The sequence below is a fragment of the Entelurus aequoreus genome, linkage group LG04 (assembly GCF_033978785.1).
Source record: "Entelurus aequoreus isolate RoL-2023_Sb linkage group LG04, RoL_Eaeq_v1.1, whole genome shotgun sequence".
Taxonomy (NCBI): Eukaryota; Metazoa; Chordata; class Actinopteri; order Syngnathiformes; family Syngnathidae; genus Entelurus; species Entelurus aequoreus.
In genome coordinates, this window is record NC_084734.1 from 39,000,035 (window position 1) to 39,013,745 (window position 13,711).

At 41.2% G+C, this 13,711-nt stretch overlaps 1 protein-coding gene across 3 annotated transcripts; it reads right to left on the reverse strand.

Moving 5' to 3' along the window:
* Positions 1-1,571: 1,571 nt before the first annotated feature.
* vgll2a (vestigial-like family member 2a) lies at positions 1,572-12,396 on the reverse strand. 3 transcript variants are annotated; one of them, XM_062043549.1, is made up of 5 exons: positions 11,848-12,396; positions 8,201-9,001; positions 6,304-6,538; positions 4,438-4,926; positions 2,834-2,890 (listed from the first exon to the last, which is right to left on the reverse strand). In XM_062043549.1, the coding sequence occupies exons 2-5, from the start codon at positions 8,276-8,278 to the stop codon at positions 2,847-2,849; spliced, it is 846 nt and encodes a 281-aa protein (XP_061899533.1). In that variant the 5' UTR covers positions 8,279-9,001; positions 11,848-12,396; the 3' UTR covers positions 2,834-2,846. The 3 variants fall into 3 exon arrangements, with proteins under 3 accessions (XP_061899534.1, XP_061899533.1, XP_061899535.1); XM_062043550.1 differs by lacking the exons at positions 2,834-2,890; positions 11,848-12,396 and adding an exon at positions 1,572-2,761 and having other exon boundaries at positions 8,201-9,322; XM_062043551.1 differs by lacking the exons at positions 2,834-2,890; positions 11,848-12,396 and adding an exon at positions 4,269-4,340 and having other exon boundaries at positions 8,201-9,322.
* Between the last annotated feature and the right edge of the window lie 1,315 nt (positions 12,397-13,711).

Below are 13,711 nucleotides of genomic sequence, written 5' to 3' on the forward strand. Positions count from 1 at the left end.
GACACACTTTGTTAAAGTATGTATCTTTAAGTGTCTCAAAAACAAAACAAAAAGAATGACACTAACGAAGTGTGTCTCGTTGCCACATAACAAATCCAATTAAGTGCAAGGTGCCTGCTTTCACATTTAGCACACTTTGGTCCAACCAGAACACGTTATCTTCATTTCAGTAAAGCTCGTTTGGTCAGGTATATGCTCTCAATAATTCATTAATACACTATATAACAAACGGCATTCATTTGATAGCTCATGAACAGATGACAGCGATGATTTACCGAATGAGTCTTCGTATGTACGCTGTTAGTCTTCAATCTTAATTGCTCTTTCGCCAAGTTTCTCGCCTTTTAAAGTACGGCCGTCTACTTGCCATTACAAACAACAACTTTATTGTATTTCCTCGGATTCATATTTCAGTACTATGGTTTAACGCAGCACCTCGACATTCTTCCGCTTTAAATACCCGCGCTCACTGCTGACCAATTGAAATAGAGCAATGTTGTGTGATTTTCTGCGATGCATTTAGGCACACTCGGAAACAACAGTCTCCCAAGGTTGATAGACAGATGAACTGACATTATTTGATAAAATTATGAGAATTATTATTAAATATTATTACAATTATGACGAAGCAACTAACACACTATTGCAGGTAGAGGAATTTTGAGTAATTTTGCAACAAAGCAAAAACATTTTTTATGCTTCTTTTGTAAATGTGAATAGATGTCATGTTGCTGGGATGTCATATCTAACTTAATCACATTTTTATACATAATTTAAAACAGCATTTGCCAAACTTACATGGCTCATGAAAATGTGTACATTTAGAGCAGGGGTCCCCAAATTTTTTGACTCGGGGGCCGCATTGGGTTAAAACAATTTGGCCGGGGGCCGGGCTGTGTATATGTATATGTATATATATATGTTATGGGGCAGCATAAGGGACAAGCGGTGGAAAATGGATGGATGGATGGATGGATGGATATATATATTACTCGCGCATTAATTGACTTAAAGAGCGCGCACTTGCGTTATCGATGGGAAAATGCTTTTTTTGACAATATGATTTGCCTGAGCGGCAAGGAGACACCGAGAGTAACAAGCACTAGAAAATGGATTAGAAAGGACAGATTTTAAAAACTTATAATTTAAAATTGTTTTTATTTTATTTTTAACTTGGGACTTCTCGCGGGCCGGATTTTGGATGTTTGCGGGCCGTAGTTTGGGGACCTCTGATTTAGAGGATGCGCAGTTCTAATTTCGCCTGTCTGCTGAACCCCTTTGGGAAATGTTGCCCTAAAACAGTCCTTCTCCAATAGTGGGGCGGCCCCCCTGGGGGCGCGGTGCGATGCCAGGGGGGCGTGTGACCTTGGGGAACATGCTTTTTTTCCCATACCAGAATATGATGAAGCGTATGTAGCGCTTGTATTCCCTGTAATCAAGGTGGGAGACGAGGAAAGACCGGTGTGTTGTTTCCTTTAATGTTAATAAGATTACAATGTTATGCAGAGTTATAGTTAACTTTAATTTTATAGACAAATTATACTATTCATAGTCACAGTCTAGAGTGGGGGGGGGGCGTGAAATATTTTATTTTTCCTGGGGATATTTCAGAAACACTACCCTAAAACATGACGAGGACTGATCCCAGCAAGGTCCTTTTTCCAGCATAGACATGCACACGTGCTCACACACGGTCAGCAGTGACTTTTTGACAGTTGCCTCACATAGTTGTGCTTGTGTGTCCTCTCACACAGCAGTTGTCCCAGCTTGCTCTAAATGCCCCCTTTATTGACTTCCACCAGTGTGTGCGCGTGTGTGTGTGTGTGTGCTCACTAAGTTAAAGAGCAGTTGTCGATGACAGCTGCATGGAAGCAGCGAGTCAAGCGGCTCCAAATAGACGTAATAGCTCTCCTGGTCCTCCATCAGACAAACACGGAGACCCCCACCCCCCCCTCCCCCCTTAACTTCTGGCAGGCGTGGGTGTGGAGTTCACATTGCATGCTGATGCTTTTTAATCTTTACTTTTTCAACTCACTTTAAAATAACACCTCTCAAAAAGAGTCCAGGTGTGACAACGTCTTTCTGGAACAAATTTGAGTCCAATAAGTCCATCAGAGAGTTAAGTCCACATTGGGACGGGGCGCTGCAGGGGGGAGCGTCTGGGCGGAGGAGATGGGTCAACAAAACTGTGAACTTGGCTGCTGTTCGATCCTCGTTGACTGCGAGACGCTTTGTAGAAGCAGTAGCAGAACTCCAATATTTCTGTTTGCGATACAGCTCTATACTTGTGCATACAATACAACAGGAATTCTCAAACTGTGGGACGCAAAAGAATCAATTAAATAAATATTCAAACACAGTGTTACTGTTCAAACTGTGTGTAATGTTACAGTGGCCAAACATATAGGTAATTAGAACCTCTGCCTTGTTTTTAATAAATATCTAGGCCTTTACATATTTTAATGTTGGTCAGTTTGGTGGTACTTGGACAGCCAAGTGTTTTCTGAGGTGGTACTTGGTGAAAATGTAGCATTAAGAACTTCAGGAACTAGTTTTCACAGCATTATAATAACAACAACATGATGACGTTTGGACCCTCCCACCAGCCAAAGCATGTCCAAGTTGTCCCCGGTGAAGACAGTCCTGCGATGTGACGGCACACATATGTCCCCGTCTGTCTTTCCTGCCCGAGAGTTTGTCCCGCAAGGCGTCTTCTGCATGGTCTTTTGTTGGCGTCAGCACAGGCCGCCGTAAGACAGAGCTGCAAGTAGAGCGCCGGTCAGTTTGTCTGTGCAGCAGAAGAGGAAGACAGGAAAGTAGGAGCGGTGGAAGGGGGGTTTGAGGTACTAGAACCAGTACAAGTCCTTGGTCTTGTCCTGCGTCTGAAAACCTGAAAGGACAGCGGTGACAAAGAGAGATTGAGAGAAGGAAGAGGAAACCAGTCAAGATGGAAGCAGGAAGTGAGAGAGAAGGAAGCGGACAGCTGCCGTGGCTTGGCGGTAAGACGACACCAAGAAGCAGAAATCCTCCTTCAATTAATTGGGCTTTTCACCACCGTGTTGTTGCTTTGTTAGCTTGTTGTTTTCATTCCCAGCAGGCGAGCCGCCACGGAAGTTTATTCAAATTAATCCCAGCAGCCACAGCGCCGGTCAACTTCAACGAGAGATCTCATGAGACATCAGCTCAGTGAGCAGCTTTTACTTTTTCTCGTGGGGTACCATATTTGGCAAAATAGTAAAGGAGCGATGATAATCATAGAACAGGAAATGGTACTTACGAGTATCATAGAAAAGTATTTTAAAGAATTTTATGGCAATTAAAATTTAAAATAAAAATTGCCAAAAACAAGTATCCAACCTTTTTCCACTGAGGGCAGCATAGTATTTGTCTTACAAATGTTATATGCTTATGCACCTTTTTTACATTCTACGTTTCTAAATAGTTTCTATACTGTATATTATTCTATTACACTTTTGTATGTACTATATTATGATTACACTGTGGAAAGTGAAAAAACCCTATGATCTGTGTTTTGGACTATAAAAGGTCTTGAATACAGAAAAACTGAAATATGACACTTTTTGACACATTTTGTGCATTAATGACACTAAAACCAATAAAATAAATGCTAAGCTATCTGAACAAACCATCCGCATTTTAAGCTTTGTGCTCCACAACAGTACCACAACAGGGACGGCGTGGCGAAGTTGGTAGAGTGGCCGTGTCAGCAATCGGAGTGTTGCTGGTTACTGGGGTTCAATCCCCACCCTGAACCATTCTAGTCACGTCCGTTGTGTCCTTGGGCAAGACACTTCACCCTTGCTCCTGATGGCTGCTGGTTAGCGCCTTGCATGGCAGCTCCCACCATCAGTGTGTGAATGGGTGAATGTGGAAATACTGTCAAAGCGCTTTGAGTACCTTGAAGGTAGAAAAGCGCTATACAAGTATAACCCATTTATCATTTATTTATTTACCTCAGGATTTGCACGCCCACTTTGACAAAAAATTTCACCCAAACTTTCCCCCGGTTTTTGCTTACGTCTCGGTCATCAGCAAACAAATAATACATCTGCAAATCATTTCATGGAATCGAGTGCCCAAACGAAGAATCCCATGTGTTTCTCTATGCTTTTTTATTTATTTAGCATGACAGCAAAATAATCCCCCATGGGGCCAAAGAAGTTGCGAGTTCCATCTTTTTGATAAAGAAGGTGAGAAACACTATTGAATTCAAGACAGAACTCAAAACAAACTAAAAAAGTGCTGAGGGCCAATAAAAGACAAGCTGAACGTGATCCCCATTTTGTACACCCCTGGCCGTCAGTAAATGAGGGTTGACCCTGAAAAAAAGATGATTTCTACTGCAATTATTTTCTATGGGAACAATTGTTTTGACATCAGAACAAGTCTAATTGTAAAGCTCAGATTGTTTATTACCTGCGTCCATGTTGAGTCCAATCTCCTGTCCAGATCCTGAGAAACTTCCGCTCCATGCCGACCCCGTCCCGGGCTCCCCCTTGCACCCCAGGTCACAGGGCGAGCTACTGGACCCGGGTACCGAGCTGCTGCCGGATGTCAGGCGGTGATGAGGCCTTACCGAGGGCACCAGCAGCGAGCCGTAGCGAGGGTCAAACGTTGCGCCGTACATCTCGTGCATGGCCGGCCGCGTGTAGTGCGAGCCCTGCGTGCCTATTGCACCCCCTAACGAGTAAGGGTGGTGGTGATGGTGGGACGCGTGCCAGGTGTCCGGGCTGGGCTGATGCAGGTGGCTGTGGAGGGGAGACGGGGAGTACGGGTCCCCGGTGAAAGCGAGCTCTGAGTGGGGCGCTGAGAGAGCGCTGGCCAGCGAGGACGAGACGGATGACTGGTAGGAACTGTGCCAGAAAGAGGGAGGGAAACTTCGTTGGCTCATTGGAAAAGATCCATCTGCAAAAAACACAAAGAGGCAACGTCAAATATGACTATGCTTTCAATTGTTAACCCTTACCCATATATTTTCTTTTATCGTGAGACAAAATGTCATGGGGGAATTCATGTGGGACATTTCACCGAATCGGTGCTGTTTGCATCCCCAATGCCATCAAATTAACTGTCAAAAAATGTCTTATGGAGGAAAGGGTCCTATACTTTGATCTGATTGCATATTTAATATAACAAATAAATATTGATTTAAACTACCTCGACCACAACAACTTGTTGCCTTTCCCCGCTTCCTAAAATTACACTTGACCATGAAATATAATTATTTAACTCCTTCAGAAATGTATTTACATATTTGTTTTAATCCTTACCCCAACTATACATTAAGTTTATTTTATTTAAAAAACAAACCCAAAATAATTTGTTGGAATTCAACTCTTAGTTTTCACTCAGTCCTGTTCCCTTAACACATGAAACTCTGAAAAGGGGGTAATGTGACAAGTCACCTGGTCCACAGGAAGTTGCATGACTTTGTATAAAAGTGTATACCTTTTTATTAACTTTGTATAAAAATAAAGTTGCATGAGATGGGCCAATACGAAGTTGCATGACTTTGTATAAAAGTGTATACCTTTTTATTAACTTTGTATAAAAATAAAGTTGCATGAGATGGGCCAATACACATTTGAGTAGTTCAATGTGGGTATGATCAGATTTAGTGTTGAAAAAAGACAGAAATTCTAATTTATCTTTTAGAGAGTACGGCAGCAAATGGCACTGTTTTAGTGGAATGTTTTTGTGGGGTTTTTTTTTTGCATAAAAAATATTTATTCCCCTTAGACCCTGGCCTTGAAGGAGATCAGCATGAGAGCAGTGCTCCGGTTACGCTGAAAATATGACAATTGGTAACGTGAGAGTGTGGCTAACTAATCCAAACTGAGATGGTAAATTGGTGGGGTTAAAGAGTCAATTCCTCAAGTGGTAAGTGAATAAAGCATGTGTGATTCACTTTAGTTCCACACACACACACACTAACACACACACACACACACACATATATAGTTGACCCTCTCATGTAGCTAAATCCTTCCTGTAGCCATAATCCCTAACGCCCTAAGGATCAATAAAGTTTGATCTTATCTAATATAAATAAGGTAACTAATTAGAAACGTCTCTCAGCAGGATTCAATACAGTTGTAAGTTCATACCTGAATTAATAAATAAATAAATAAATGAAAGAAGCATATAAGTGTTTAATTGTAGGATTTATGCAAAGTAAAGTGTGAATGTTTGGTCTTCAAAGCTGCGGCTTGGCACTATTTTTAAAAGTCTTACTATTTTTTTTACACACCCACAAACACCCACACTCACACAGACACACACCTTTAGGGGCCTTATGTCCACTGCTAGAAGGGTACAAGGAGGCGGTCTGGCTGAGGGCGCGACTGAAGTGTTCATCCACCACGGCGCTGATGTCCCCTTGGAAGTACGTGAAGATGACGCAGCGTGCACTTAGGTACTCGGTCCCCGGGGACACCTCCTTGTCTTCCTCTTTGATGGTATGGAGTCCAGGGGGACCGCCCTGCGGGTCTTGCATTTTGGAATACAAGGCCACCTTCTATGCAATAAAGACACACACACACGCACATGCATGCACACACACTGTTTTAAATGAAGGAGGTGAACTTTGTCCACCGAAAGCCAAATACTATTTAAAATACTCTTTTTGTATATATTTCTCAAGATTTTGTAAAAAAGCTCCAAAAAAGTTATACCCCATATATATAGGTACATTATTATTATCAGCTATTAGTATTAATATTTCAGCATTTTTCCTACTACATTCAACCTTTTTTGCTATATTTTTATTTTGGTGTTTGATTTTATTCATGCTGCGGGTCACAAATGACCCCTGGGCCACAGTTTGGACACCTCTGTGTTAGAGCAAAAAACATTGTGACAGATAAAATTAAAATAAAATAAAAATGAAAAAAGAAAAGTATGTCTATTAATGCTAAAGTGTCAGATATTTTAGTTAACTTCAGCCGTGCTGAATACTGAGACGTTTAAGTTTTCTACTTTGCACTCACATTTGGCCAAAGAAAAAAAAAAAAAGTTACTATGGATGCTGCTTTATTTGTCTTTATGATTATTTGGCGTGTTACTACTATTTGGATGCATTTCAACAAATAGTAAAGACTTCAATTAAAAAAGTGTGAGTTTTGCTTGTTTTATTATTGGTGAATTATGATATGATGTTAATATCCTGCAAGCGCTGATTGATATTTATTGCAACATGCTGAATATATGCACAGTTATCTTGCTTGCACACATACTGAAAGTCCTCACACTGCAAATATTTCTAGAAATGTCCCTAGTTTTAAGAGCTATTTATTTATTTGTAGTTATTGACATTACAGCATAATCTTGATTTTAGCATGAATAATTATATTGTCTATTCTATTTCCCAATTTGAGAAAACTATCCAAATAAGATATTTTGGTTTTCCCCACGTAGAAAATCTTGTTTAAAGATTCTGCAACATCCGAGAGTGCGGAATTTCAGAATTGAAAGTTGAATAATGCTTGTTTTCAGAATAAAATACTTATTTCTATCTTAAAAGTTTAGATATACAACTCTTAATTTAGGATGTCTTATCAAGTAAAAGTAATGAGCTGCATGGACAGATAGTTGAACTGTTTTTTGGTATTTTTTCCCTTACATCGTCTTTTTTTATCTTATTGGTCAGCTCTTATTTGCAGTGCATGAACTGATTGTAGTTATTGAAGAAAAGGCATGCCTTCCCTTTTTAGCCACAAAACTTCCAACTGATAATACATAAACATAATTATCAGTGGAATCCTGAGGCAAAAGCTGGGGTAGCTTGGCTATAACTTATTTAAGTAAAACATCATCATTGTATATAAACATATATTTGTAATATAACACAGCTGGTGATGACAACTTTTATTTACAATTAAATGTACTATAATCTTCTGTCATTTCTTTGATTACAGCAATAATACTACTAAGAATAATACTTTAAACAATCGCCTTCACTTTTAAATGGGACATGTGGTTTGTTTTAATTTGTCAAACTAAGTGTGACATATTATAAAAAACATGTTGACTTTAAAAAATTACAAAAACAAAATGACTAATATGGACTCACTCAATTGTGTTTACATGATGTAATGTTATTTGCCAAGAAAAAAACCAAGCAGTTATTTGTAATAAAGTTACATGTTGACCTGTGCGTGTAGGAATGAAGAAGTCGTACCTGGTGGTGATAGGAGCTGTAGGAGGAGAAGTAAGGCTGCGCTCCAAACACCTGGTACATAACATCCAAGCAGCTCATGGCGGAGGTGTCACGGGGATCGAACGGGCGTCATTTAGCGCGCCGTGCACCGCACTGGACCCACCGATCCTCAAAGCCCGCCTGGAGGGAGTCACTGCTGCCGCGTCTTGACGCACTGGGAGGGAGACCACCACCCAGGACCCTCCCTCCAATCACAGGCAGGAGCGCGGGCGATACTGCATGTTTTGGTGTCGACCCGATAACAAGTAATTACAGTACAAGGCAAAATAAATAGATAAATGGGTTGTACTTGTATAGCGCTTTTCTACCTTCAAGGTACTCAAAGCGCTTTGAAAGTATTTCCACATTTACCCATTCACACACACATTCACACACTGATGGCGGGAGCTGCCATGCAAGGCGCTAACCAGCAGCCATCAGAGGCAAAGGGTGAAGTGTCTTGCCCAAGGACACAACGGACGTGACTAGGAAGGTAGAAGGTGGGAATTGAACCCCAGTAACCAGCAACACTCCGATTGCTGGCACAGCCACTCTACCAACTTCGCCACGCCGTCCCAAACATTGCTAATAATACCCATACTTTTTGCCCCTAAAAATATGTCAAGATTCCAGGTTTATTTTGTGGTCTTATTTTATTTTTTAGTCCTGTCCAGCTTCTCAGACAAATCATATAGTAGATGTAGATGCCCATATCGGCTGTTCATATTTACTTTACAAAAGAGAAGTGTAGGATACTTCTCTTGTTGCCTTATTTGTATTTGACTTTATTAAATGTATTTATATTATCATTTGGTGCAGCCGGGCCGGAGCAGGAGGGGATAGAAAGAGAAAAAAAGGAAGACAGAGGGGGGAATTGTGGGGACAAGAGGGGATTAGACAGAGAGACAAAAACAACAACAGCAAATACAACAACAACAACAATAGAGCAACATCAGCAAATACGACATGTACAAATATGATGGTGAAAGTAATAGCAAATAAGCAGTTAGCGAAAAAATAAAAAATTATACAGAAATGACCATGAGCATTATTACACTAAAAATGGAGCAATACGAATACCAATAGAAATAGCGCTATTGATAATGAACAATACCATCCATCCATCCATTTTCTACCGCTTATTCCCTTTTGGGGTCGCGGGGGGCGCTGGAGCCTATCTCAGCTACAATCGGGCGGAAGGCAGGGTACACCCTGGACAAGTCGCCACCTCATCGCAGGGCTTTACCTTTATTATCAACAATACAGTTGTTCAAATGCAAAAATACATATACGTAATGATAACTTGAGATATGAAAGAATGCAGAAAAATGGAGGGGAAGAAAGAGAAGCAACCTACATTAACCTTGTAGATTGTTATAGTAACAATAGGTTAAGCTTTGTCAGTGTGCCATGTGTTATACCCAGTTTACCCTAGGACAACAACATGAATATATGTTTGATGAAACGTGATTATGTGCATGAGTGTATGTGTGCATATGTACTTGTATATGTACAGTATGTGTATATGTATGTTTGTACAGTGAATGTATATGTACAGTATGTGTATACAGTATGTGTGTTGTACAGTGAATGTATATGTACAGTAAGTGTATATGTATGTTTGTACAGTGAATGTATATGTACAGTATGTGTATACAGTATGTGTGTTGTACAGTGAATGTATATGTACAGTAAGTGTATATGTATGTTTGTACAGTGAATGTATATGTACAGTATGTGTATGTTTGTATAATAAATGTGCGTGTGGATGGTCTTCCCTTTAATATTTTGTCCATAATTTGAATACAAATTTTATTGTATCCTACATAATTTGTACTGTAAAAACATTTAACAATGTATAAATATACAAATACAAAACAATTGTCAAAACATAGAATAATAACATTTATAAATGAAAAAAAAAAACGTTAATTGCATTTTTTTTTTTTTAACAAATTAAAGTCAATAGTGTAAAATGTCGAATCAAAAAGCAAAATCTATTGGATTTTGTTTTATTAATTTAGATTTTTCTCCCAAAGACCCCTTTGCCCAAGTACTTACTCCCCGATTTTCAAATACAATTATCGATTTAACAATAGAAACATTTCAATCCGATACGGACACTTAATAGCGATATTTGGATGAATCCGTCCTCTTTTAATTAGCCAAGCCTTAATGGACTAACTGGACACTACTTACCAAACTATTTTATACATACGTAGAATGACTGATGAATAGATCTAAGTTGCACATGAACATCAAATATTAAAGGCCTACTGAAACCCACTACTACCGACCACGCAGTCTGATAGTTTATATATCAATGATGAAATCTTAACATTGCAACACATGCCAATACGGCCGGGTTAACTTATAAAGTGCAATTTTAAATTTCCCGCTAAACTTCCGGTTGAAAACGTCTATGTATGATGACGTATGCGCGTGACGTCAATGGTTGAAATGGAAGTATTCGGACACATTGTATCCAATACAAAAAGCTCTGTTTTCATCACAAAATTCCACAGTATTCTGGACATCTGTGTTGGTGAATCTTTTGCAATTTGTTTAATGAACAATGAAGACTGCAAAGAAGAAAGCTGTAGGTGGGATCGGTGTATTAGCGGCTGGCTGCAGCAACACAACCAGGAGGACTTTGACTTGGATAGCAGACGCGCTATCCGACGCTAGCCGCCAACCGCATCTATGATCGGGTGAAGTCTTTTGTCGCTCCGTCGATCGCTGGAACGCAGGTGAGCACAGGTGTTGATGAGCAGATGAGGGCTGGCTGGCGTAGGTGGATAGCTAATGTTTTTAGCATAGCTCTGTGAGGTCCCGTTGCTAAGTTAGCTTCAATGGCGTCGTTAGCAACAGCATTGTTAAGCTTCGCCAGGCTGGAAAGCATTAACCGTGTATTTACAGATCCATGGTTTAATAGTATTGTTGATTTTCTGTCTATCCTTCCAGTCAGGGGTTTATTTTGTCTGTTTCTATAGGCAGTTAAGCCCGATGCTATCACGTTAGCTCCGTAGCTAAAGTGCTTCGCCGATGTATTGTCGTGGAGATAAAAGTCACTGTGAATGTCCATTTCGCGTTCTCGACTCTCATTTTCAAGGATATAGTATCCGAGGTGGTTTGAAATACAGATCCGAGAGAGTGTGGAATCCAATGAGCCAGCTTGTACCTAAGTTACGGTCAGAGCGAAAAAAGATGTGCCCTGCACTGCACTCTAGTCCTTCACTCTCACGTTCCTCATCCACGAATCTTTCATCCTGGCTCAAATTAATGGGGTAATCGTCGCTTTCTCGGTCCAAATCGCTCTCGCTGCTGGTGTAAACAATGGGGAAATGTGAGGAGCCTTTCAACCTGTGACGTCACGCTACTTCCGGTACAGGCAAGGCTTTTTTTTTATCAGCGACCAAAAGTTACAAACTTTATCGTCGATGTTCTCTACTAAATCCTTTCAGCAAAAATATGGCCATATTGCGAAATGATCAAGTATGACACATAGAATGGATCTGCTATCCCCGTTTAAATAAAAAAAAAATCATTTCAGTAGGCCTTTAATGGAAGGTAAGCTAGCAACTGGCGAAGCTTCTTCTTCTCTTTACTTTTTGGTGGTCTGGGTGTACCTTTGTGGTACATCATCATCATCGGCGGTCACTCGAAGCGAGTATGACGATCCTCCTGGTAGGGGGGGTATCCTTTTATGGAGGATGCCTATGCGTGACTTTGTTTAATGTGGGGAGATTAGTGCACAGACAGTCACCACACAATCCTTGATAGATCCAGGTCAGGGTCCAGTGGCATGGAGTCCAAGACGACTGGGGACCCTTTTCTGCTGCAACCTTCTTCTGCCATCCCAGCCGTTGTGACGCTCCATAGGGTTAGCAATCATCCTCCGCCTGTTCCACCGTTGAGGTCTTGGGTTGTTATATCCCCATAACTGGGCCCACATGGATGTGAGGGTGCCTTCTTCCGCCATCGCAGCCGTTGCGGTAGTTCTTACATCTACCGTCTTCCGCCTGCTCCGCCGTTGAGGTCTTCACCGTATCCCTGGCTAGGGGGCAGTCAGGTACTAGGCCTTTGCCAAGGGCCACCTGGGGTAACAGTAGTAAAGGGGTTAACCTCCTAGTGCCCCAAGACCCCATAGAGGAGCCTCCACTGCCGGATGCACTTTAACGTCATGCCCAGGACACTTTGTGGTACAGTGCTGCCGCTCACAGGCTGGTGCGGGTACTAAGTCAGTTTGTTAACATTAATGATTGTTGAACATACGGGGTGTGTCAAGTTGAGTACATCTGTATTAATAATTAAATTAGAGTTTAATTATAGCCCTTGCTGCCCTTTAGTGATATCACCAGGAGTGTTTTAGGACACGCACACTGATCATCTTATTCTCCTTGACTCCACACATGAAACATATTGAGTAAATTTGTGTTATATGTCGTCATATTTTAAACAAACTACATATGTCGATTATGGCTTCACACCTTCCTTTTCATCTCCTTCAACCCTCCTTCTCCTCCTCCTCCATCCTTCCTACATCATTAGTTGCAACCGCGTCCCGGCGGCCATTGTGTGTCGTGGTGGTGGAGAAAGGGCCAGAGCAGGTGTGTGCGATTGTTACTCCTCATTCAGTTTATTTTGAAAGATGCGACCGTGACCCTCCATTTACCACTGGCCCAAACATCACTCCCACCAAGGACTACCCAATAACGTGCATGTGCTTTAAGGCCTTAAAACATTATCAGTTCAAACAGGATTTTTACCATTAAAACATAGACAAGACTGTAGGGGGGCGGCGTGGCTCCAGAAACCTAAAGGGGATGTGCACTTTTTTTGGAATCCTGAGATGACAATGACCTGGATGAATGAGAACATTCATAGACACTTTTTTGGGGGGAATTTTGCCTATCGTTCACAATCCTTAGGAGAGACAAGAGGACAATTTTATTTTTAAATCGGCTTGTTCTTGGTGGCCAGCAATGCAGCTAATGGGAGCAATCCATTCTATATCTAAATCACTTTAGAAATGCATTCAAAAACCGTCCACAATACTTTGTTTACATTCCGTAACCTGTATAATAACCATATTATTGTAAGAGCGAACACTGAGGAACTCTTCTTCTAGCGTAATAACACATCGCCATAATACGGTATTAGCCGTAAAAGCTAGCTCCAGCAAGAGATAAGCTATCTACTACATCAACCCGAAATGCGTTGATGTAGTATCAGTGGCCTTGTGGTTAGAGTGTCCGCCCTGAGATCGGTAGGTCGTGAGTTCAAACCCCGGCCGAGTCATACCAAAGATTATAAAAATGGGACTCATTACCTCTCTGCTTGGCACTCAGCATCAAGGGTTGGAATTGGGGGTTAAATCCCCAAAATGATTCCTGGGCATGCACAACGCTGCTGCTTACTGCTCCCCTCACCTCCCAGGGGGTGAACAAGGGGATGGGTCAAATGCAGAGGTTCATTTCACCACACCTAGTG

Bases quoted from the DNA above. Each gene is read 5' to 3' on its own strand.
- vgll2a (XM_062043549.1), bottom strand. From the start codon at position 8,278: ATGAGCTGCTTGGATGTTATGTACCAGGTGTTTGGAGCGCAGCCTTAC. The intron at 6,539-8,200 runs GTACGACTTCTT...TTTATTGCATAG, and splicing joins ACAGCTCCTATCACCACCAG to AAGGTGGCCTTGTATTCCAA. The intron at 4,927-6,303 runs GTGTGTGTCTGT...TGTTTTTTGCAG, and splicing joins TGGACATAAGGCCCCTAAAG to ATGGATCTTTTCCAATGAGC.